Source organism: Cucurbita moschata, unplaced genomic scaffold, assembly GCF_002738365.1.
Source record: "Cucurbita moschata cultivar Rifu unplaced genomic scaffold, Cmos_1.0 Cmo_Scf00024, whole genome shotgun sequence".
Taxonomy (NCBI): domain Eukaryota; kingdom Viridiplantae; phylum Streptophyta; class Magnoliopsida; order Cucurbitales; family Cucurbitaceae; genus Cucurbita; species Cucurbita moschata.
The window spans coordinates 338,859-347,032 of NW_019268540.1; the positions used below are offsets into that span (position 1 = coordinate 338,859).

General features: G+C 39.3%; 2 protein-coding genes across 5 annotated transcripts; one reads left to right on the top strand and one right to left on the bottom strand.

Moving 5' to 3' along the window:
* Positions 1-2,212: 2,212 nt before the first annotated feature.
* On the top strand, positions 2,213-6,143 carry LOC111460996 (transcription factor PIF1-like). Of its 4 annotated transcripts, XM_023104414.1 has the most exons (10): positions 2,214-2,539; positions 2,639-2,752; positions 2,842-3,610; positions 3,872-3,970; positions 4,085-4,150; positions 4,240-4,305; positions 4,611-5,030; positions 5,171-5,249; positions 5,406-5,531; positions 5,631-6,143. In XM_023104414.1, exons 2-8 carry the CDS (start codon positions 2,646-2,648, stop codon positions 5,234-5,236), a joined length of 1,593 nt encoding a protein of 530 aa, XP_022960182.1. In that variant the 5' UTR covers positions 2,214-2,539; positions 2,639-2,645; the 3' UTR covers positions 5,237-5,249; positions 5,406-5,531; positions 5,631-6,143. The 4 variants fall into 4 exon arrangements, with proteins under 4 accessions (XP_022960179.1, XP_022960180.1, XP_022960181.1 ...); XM_023104411.1 differs by having other exon boundaries at positions 2,213-2,539; positions 4,611-5,249; XM_023104412.1 differs by having other exon boundaries at positions 2,213-2,539; positions 4,611-5,249; positions 5,641-6,143.
* Positions 6,144-6,368: 225 nt separating this feature from the next.
* On the bottom strand, positions 6,369-7,289 carry LOC111461031 (S-protein homolog 74-like). The gene has a single exon (XM_023104461.1). The coding sequence runs from the start codon at positions 6,992-6,994 to the stop codon at positions 6,455-6,457; it is 540 nt and encodes a 179-aa protein (XP_022960229.1). The 5' UTR covers positions 6,995-7,289; the 3' UTR covers positions 6,369-6,454.
* Between the last annotated feature and the right edge of the window lie 885 nt (positions 7,290-8,174).

The window sequence follows — 8,174 nt, forward strand, 5'->3', positions numbered from 1 at the left end:
TATATATATATATATATATATATATATATATATATATATATATATATACGCGCGCGTATAAGTGATGTCCCACATTTATAAGGGTCTGGAAACCTTTCCCTAGCATACGCGTTTTAAAATTTTAAGGGGAAGTCCGAAAGGGAAAGCCTAAAAAGGACAATATCTGCTAGCGGTGGGTCTGGGTTGTTACAACTGGTATCAGAGCCAGACACTAGACGATGTGTCAACCTTCTCGCTGTTCCCCGAAGGGGGTAAACACGAGGCGGTGTGCTAGTAAGAACGCTGGGCTTCAAAGGTGGTGGATTTGGAGGCGGTCCCAAATCGATTGGAGGAAGAAAAGTGTGCCAGCAAGGCCCTGGACGTTGGGCTCAAAGGTGGTGGATTTGGGGGCGGTCCCAAATCGATTGGAGGAAGAAAAGTGTGCCAGCAAGGACACTGGGCCTCGAAGGGGGGTGGATTGTGATGCCTGTGTGGAAACCTTCCCCTAGCAGACGCGTTTTAAAACCTTGAAGGGAAGCCCGAAAGGGAAAGTGCAAAGAAGACCATATCTGCTAGCGGTGGGTCTGGGTTGTTACGGTATATGTATGTGGCTTGGACTACTATTTGATATTATTTTTTTTGGGTTTTTCCTCCAAATTTTTAAAACGTGTATAGGTATATATATATATAATTCATTTTTATTATAAAGTTCATAAGTATGAATTATTTATCAAAACTTATGTAAAATTATTGCAAATTTCATATAAAGCATTGTCAAACCTAAAAATGGATTACGTGTAAATTGGTCTAGAGAATTTAAACACAACTTCAATTAAAATAAAGTAAATCTTTATTAGCAGATAGCAAAAACGAAACATGCCGACACAAAACTTCCTGACTCAATTAGCATATGTCTTAATTAGTTGAATAAAAATTTTATTATTCAAATTATCTGAAGCAATAGTCAAAAGATACGAGTAATGGGTGGGTAGCCAATAACATTACGATCCCTAGTAATGCAATGTTATATTTGAAATAGCTAAGGTATAAGCTTATCCATTATGTCTGCTTAATACTCCTAATTTTGTGGTCACCAATTACTTATAAAGGAAATATCTATTTAATTAAAAATTAAAAAAAATATATATTTAGGGCCACTCAAATTAGTGGGAGAAATAGTTGCCGTCCCCCCATAATTGGCGCGTGGTTTATACGCGCCAACAGACGACGTGGGATACCGGGAATTGGTTTTTGGCCTTTTCTTTTCGCATTCATTTTAATTTTGCTGATGTGGCAGTGTGTTTATTGGTTTTTAATTACCCTTTTAGGATTCGGTTACCGTTAATTGTCCTTTTCCATGTTAAACGCACCACGTGGCATTCTCATTCTATTATTTTTTAAATAAATGATGCTAATCTTTATAATTAACGGATTTAAAATATTAAACACGTTTGATTATTAGTTAAATATTTCGTACATTGCTTTATAAATTATGTACTTTTCATATACTTTATGATTTTATAAAAACTTGTCTCTTTTTCAATTGGCCCACCAAATAAAAAATACTATCTCCATAACTCAAGCCTAGCGACCAACGTGGGATCTCACAATCGACCCCTCTTAAGAGTCGGCATTTTTGCCGATACACTGTCCAATGTCGATTCTGATACCATTTGTAACAGTCAAAACACACTGTTAACAAATATTGTCTGTTTTAGTCTATTACGTATTGTCGTGAGTCTCACGATTCTAAAATGCATATGCTAGTGAAAGGTTTCTACACTACTATATGGAATGCTTCATTCCCCTCTCCAACTGGGGTATGATCTCACATCATTCTAAAGAAGTATGAGGATGAATTCGATTTCAGAGACAACTGTGAGGTAAATCAAGCTCTAATATAACGGAATGAGACATAGAAAAACTTGACATTTCAAGGCGACCGGACAAGAGATGGAGTGGGGTTTCAAGTGAGTGGAATCGTTCGACTGGCGAATGAGATTGAACAAACAACTGGCAAACAAACAACTGGCAAATCGACAAGCAGCAGATGGTCAAATTTTGTACTTCCAAAATAAAATGGTCAAATTTAAAAAATAATGAATCTATATATATATATATATATATATATTCTTTTTTATGTTAGATGGGAAAAAATAATATATATATAAAAATTGTGAGATAATAAAAAAGAAACGAAAAAAAAAAAAAAATCGGGAAAGAGGGCGGAGATTGGATTGAGCTACATGTCGTCAAAATCCCCTTTCGTCGTCTCCTCAACTCTTTTATTCCAATTTTCACACACACGCACGCAACCAACGCCTTCCCTTATCTCTGGCCTTCCGCCATTACTGCTTCTGCTGGAGGAGGACCAGCCGCCTTTCCCCTTCCCCAACAATTTTTCAGATTCTCCCAAACCCACCCATCTCTCCGAAAACCAATCAAGATTCCATTTCTATCCCCTATTTTTGTTCCTTGTTTTTGCGCAGACGCCGTTGTTGCGCTCACTCATCTCTTAGCTTCATGGTGTTCGTCCATGGAGGATTGATTTTTCCTCTGTGTATAGTTCTCTCCTTTTCTCCTTCGTTTGTTCTCGATTTGGGTTCTCGGTGGATTGAAGCTTGGAAGTTGAAACTCCTTTGATTTTTGTTTCCTCCAGGTTATTGATGCTCGGAAGATTGAGGATGAACCACTGCGTTCCTGATTTTGAAATGGCTGACGATTTCTCCCTCCCAACATTCTCTAGTTTAACCAGGCCGAGAAAATCGTCTATGTAAGCTTTGTTTGAAGATATTGTTGTTGAAATTTTTTCTGGGTTTTGATTTTGATTTGTTTTGTGGACTGAGAGCTTTTAACTCGCAGGCCGGACGATGATGTAGTGGAGCTTCTATGGCAGAACGGCCAAGTGGTGGCTCACAGCCAGAACCAGAGGTCGGTCCGGAAATCACCGCCCTCCAAATTCGATGTTTCGATTCCGCAAGATCAAACGGCGGCGGTGGCGACTAGAGAGATCCGGCCTTCGTCTCAATTGGAGGAACCTCATGACCTTTTTATGCAAGAAGATGAAATGGCCTCGTGGCTCAACTATCCTCTCGTTGAGGATCATAATTTCTGCTCCGACCTCCTCTTCCCCTCCATGACTGCTTCTCTTTGCGGCAATTCTCAAACCGAGCCCCGGCCATCCGCTACGGCGACGGTCACTCTCACGCAGGGGCCGCCAACTCGACCGGAAAAGCAGAGCTCCGTGCAGTTCTCGAGGAACAGAGCGACGGTCGAATCGGAACCGTCGAATTCAAAGGCTATGGTGCGGGAAGCCACTGTGGTGGATTCTTGCGACACGCCGTCTGTCGGGCCAGAATCTAGGGCTTCAGAAATCGCGAGGAGAAAGCTTGCGGAGGCGGTGAATGGTGCCGATGTATGGCGTGAGACGGTTTGTGGTAGTGATGGAGGCGGAGGTGCGTCGGTCAGCGGCGATGGCGTCGGGGAGAAAGAGTTGGTGACTTGTGAAATGACTGTCACTTCATCCCCTGGCGGCTCGAGTGCCAGTGCCGAGCCTGCTGCCCCAAAACTGGCTGCCGATGACCGAAAGCGCAAAGGAAGAGCTCCCGATGATACTGAATGCCAAAGCGAGGTAAGCATCTTCTCTCTGTTTATCTTTAGCATGAAACTATTTAGTATCCAACCATGAATCTTTTTGAAGCTCAAACTACAAAAGATTGAATCCTCAATTGAAGGAGCAAACGGGAACTTTAAAACGGTTTGAAACATGTTGAACAATGGCCATTAAAAGCTCCACAGATGATTGCTGACTGCTTTGTTTTGGGCAAACAAAGAGATTTGTATATCTGTTTTTGCAATTCTTGGGTGATTTGCTGATGTTCTTTGCCATTAGGATGTTGAGTACGAATCCACTGATCCGAAGAAACAATTGCGTGGTTCGACATCGATGAAAAGATCTCGTGCTGCTGAGGTTCACAACCTCTCAGAGAGGGTGCGAAATTGAATTTATTACTAATTGTATGGTTGTAAACAAGCAAATGTACCTTCTATGGTAGTGTTGTTTTCTTCTTGGAGGTGAAGTGAAATATTGCAAATCTATTTGCAGAGACGTCGGGATCGGATAAATGAGAAGATGAAGGCTTTACAGGAACTCATCCCTCGATGCAACAAGGTTTGTTTTCAGCTTCAATGTGATTCTGAGTAGAGGTTTCTCTGTTTCTCATATCCGAACTTGTGTTGAGTTCCTTTACTGATTTGCAGACCGATAAGGCTTCGATGTTGGATGAAGCGATCGAGTACTTAAAGACCCTTCAGTTGCAAGTGCAGGTACATGCTTTGAATTCCAATCTTAATCGTTCCATAAAAGTGCAAGTCTAAACTGAATCATGGTAGAAGGAAATGTATGAATTAGTAACATATTCTATTTAACCAATTGTTTAGAAGGAAATAGTCAATACTTTACATATAAAACAGTTGATATCATTGAACAATTAGGGAATGAAACATATCTTCGATTCTGCCTGCTGTGATCTCATTGTAAATCTTCTGCATAAACATACACAACAAGGCATACTTGAACGTGATCGGCTGATGCATCTTGTTAACGTTGGGAATGACTATTTATAACCCAGATGATGTCGATGGGATGTGGAATGATGCCGATGATGTTCCCGGGCGTTCAACAATACTTGCCACCACCGATGGGGATGGGAATCGGGATGGGCATGGGTATGGGAATGGAAATGGGCATGAATAGACCAATGATGCAATTTCCTAATCTCCTGGCTGGCTCAAACTTACCAATGCAAGCTGGAGCAGCAGCAGCAGCAGCTCATTTGGGTCAGAGATTCCCTCTCCCTGCCTTTGCAATGCCTCCTGTTACCGGTAGCAATCCATCCCAAGCTCAAGCAATGAATAATCAACCGGATCCGATCGTTAACCCAGCTGGAACACAAAATACAACCCCGCCTCCAGTCTCAGGTTTTCCTGATTCTTATCAGCAGTTTCTTAGCTCCAACCAGGTGCAGTTTCATATCGCACAGGCTGTTCAGGTATCGTTTTTTGACAGTCACCTTCATTTTGTATACAAATTCAGCATGTTTCTAAAGTTGGTTGGCATCAAAATTTCAACCAAATGCCACTGTCAACCTTGCGAATCCGAACCGACGAGTTAATTTTCAACCTTTTACAGAATCAGCAACCAGTTCAGCCTAATACAAGCAGGCCATGTACTGACAGGAATCCCAAAAATCTCTAAAATCATCAATCAGGTAAGCCTCTTCCTTTATCTTTCGGGATGTTCATGATATTCATCGGTTGTATGATACTTCGTTCGTCGATTAGTTGAAACATTATTGTTATATTACCTTAAGATCCAAAATAAGTTCCATTCACGTTGCTATTTATAAAGTTTTCGCGTATTTTAGGTTAATATTGAATGTTTGGACTCGAGAAACCTGCTTGCTGAGCAAGATTTGCACATATTAGAGTGTCGAAAGCTTCGAACATGTGCATCCGCTGCTTGCAAGTACGATATATGTCGTAAATAACATGTAATGACCGTGACCCTGTAAACACAAGTCTGTACTTCTCTTGCGTTATTCTATCTTTTAAACAATCGTTGCCCTTTTCCTGACTTGTTATTCTGCTAGATTGTGATAGAAAGAAAGTTGAGTTACAGATGGTCACTACACGAAACTGTCGTGTTGCATTTCATTCGGCTCGGGTCCAGGGCGTTGATGCTGATAGATCCAACTTGGTGTGGTAATCGTCGTCGGGTAGCATCAAAGTATTCCAAACTCTCCAACTTCAGAGTAATTTCCTTATCTTTCCTGGGCCATGGTTCCACTGCATTATATATTCTTCACAAAGTTGTTGCTCAAGATTCTTTCTCTTCATCATAATAAGAACTTGTTTCATAGCTATTCCACTTGCACTTGGAATATGATATAAATTCTCCATTACCCATCGAAAGATCTCCAGAATTGTTTCTTTTCAAAGTTGTTTGAAAGTGGAAGAACAGCAAATCCACTGTAAAGATGAGACGATCTTAAATTTTCTTTAGGAGATGAAAGTGTGAACTAGGGGCATTTTTGGTATAGTAAACCTTTTTTTTTTTTTAATCTTGTTTTTGGTATGGCATCATTGAAGGTGACATTTCTCGTCTATTATTCCATTGATATTATTTTGGTGTAATAAAAATATTCGTAGTTCTAAATGTATCATTATCTTTAAGCTTTAAATTTTAAACGATCCATGCTCAGGATTCGAAATTCAAATTTGGAATTCATGCTCTCCTGCTTTGTCACTCAACATAAATGTCTTGATTCTGAAATATATGCACAGTTTGCGATCTTCAAGAATGAAAAAGGATTGAAAAACAAACCGTAGAAGATCATAAATCACAATTTATTGAAGAAAAGAAAAACAAGCATTTGAGCACTTAAGCAAGAGAAGAAAACATTATTTGTTGTACTCAGTGGCTTGGGAATTTCCAGTAATGAACGAACTCATCCAGATTTTCACTGTTATCTTTGAGGTAAATTCCATTATCTTCCGCAGTCCAATTGCAGATGTTACCGTCGCACTTGACGCGCAGCCACTCGGTCCTCTTCTCGACCCAGAAGGCGTCGAACGTCATCTCATGCCCGTTTGGCTTGCGCAAGTAGCACCAAAACAGCGTCGTATCCCAAAAGTTGACTTTGAAGTCCCACTTGAACTCGGTGCCGGTGGCAAGGGTATGTTCGCCCAAATCGTTGTCTTTGGACTTGCAATGCACGAACATCGCTTGCCCATTGCTCAATTCATTCTTAATATGGATCTCCCATTTGCTGAATGGCTTGGAGGCAGCCAAGGCCAAGGCCGAGGCCACCAGGAACACCAAAACTTGATTCTTCAAAGAGATGGCGTTCATTTTGGTGTGGAAGGGCACCAATTGAGCGTGGTTTAAGTAAGGGATGGTGTAGGATTGATGAGCCTCTATATGGAATGTGTCTAATATAAGGCAACTATTCATAGCTATTGAATTCTTTAGCTGTCCCAAACAATGGACAACGTTGCCTTATTTTGGTTTATGACAATTTGAGAAGCTTTTGGTTCAACACAAAACAAAACAAAACAAAAGGTTTCCATGGAGGAGGAGGAACCAAATGTGATTGGGAGAGAAAGAAGGAGAGACAATGTTAAAGAGTGAGGTAGAGAGAAGAAGGAAGAACGCCCCGTGGAGACCCATCTCAAATAGGGCCGAGGTTCCTCGTTAGCGATAAATGGGGTTAGAGACGGGTTAATTATATTTTTCATCTCCGTCCCGGCCCCTGCCCCAAGAGGTTCTTTTAAGTTTTATTTCCAAGTTTCATATATGTCTAAAGATTATTTAACTTGCAGGATAAGATAAGATCTTTTGGAGACCCGTCCTAAATAAAATGAAGGTTTCTTATCACATAAATGGAGCTCATCAGTTATTTTGTTTTTTCTTGTATTTATAATCATTACTATTGATTTATCATTAATTTCTAACCAGGCAAGTGAATCAATACTAATTAATGACTTATATTAAAAAAAATAAAATGTATATATGAAAAAATTTCTTTAAAATGACTATTTTTTTAAAAAAAATAATAAACAGAGAAAAGTTTACTGCGAAAAAATTATTAAATTAATAATATTATGCATTGAATTAATACGTTCAATTAATTTATTTAATTAGTCTTAAATAGTTAAATTAATTAGCATCACTATTCATTTCAGTAATTATACTTAACTACGCAATTAAAACGGTTAATATATAATTAATATTACATTAAATTTTATCTAAATACGGAAATCAAACACTTGTTTATAGATGTTGAAGTAACCTTCCAAAACTTTTGTAATAGTCCAAACCCATTACTAACAGATATTTACCACTTTAACCTATTACGTATGTTGTCGACCTCACGCAGTTTTTAAAACGCGTTATATAAGGAGAGATTTTCACACCCTTATAAGAAATGTTTATTTCCCTTCTCCGACCCATACATGACCTCACAATCCACTCCATGTTTCCATTACTAAATAGTGTCAGGAACGAGATTATATTCCCTAGCTCCATCCATGCCCTTCCCTGATCCTGACATGCCCAATTCTCTACCCCTCCTATGTATTATAAATTTTTTATGTACCATGTTAAAGATTTTTTTTTTTTTTTTTTTTTTTTT

What these genes read in the sequence shown, in the direction of transcription:
- LOC111460996 (XM_023104411.1), top strand. Translation starts at nt 2,646, where the DNA reads ATGCTCGGAAGATTGAGGATGAACCACTGCGTTCCTGATTTTGAAATG. An exon ending in AGGCCGAGAAAATCGTCTAT is followed by an intron (nt 2,753 to 2,841) that starts GTAAGCTTTGTT and finishes TTTAACTCGCAG; the next exon opens with GCCGGACGATGATGTAGTGG. An exon ending in ATACTGAATGCCAAAGCGAG is followed by an intron (nt 3,611 to 3,871) that starts GTAAGCATCTTC and finishes CTTTGCCATTAG; the next exon opens with GATGTTGAGTACGAATCCAC.
- LOC111461031 (XM_023104461.1), bottom strand. Translation starts at nt 6,994, where the DNA reads ATGAATAGTTGCCTTATATTAGACACATTCCATATAGAGGCTCATCAA.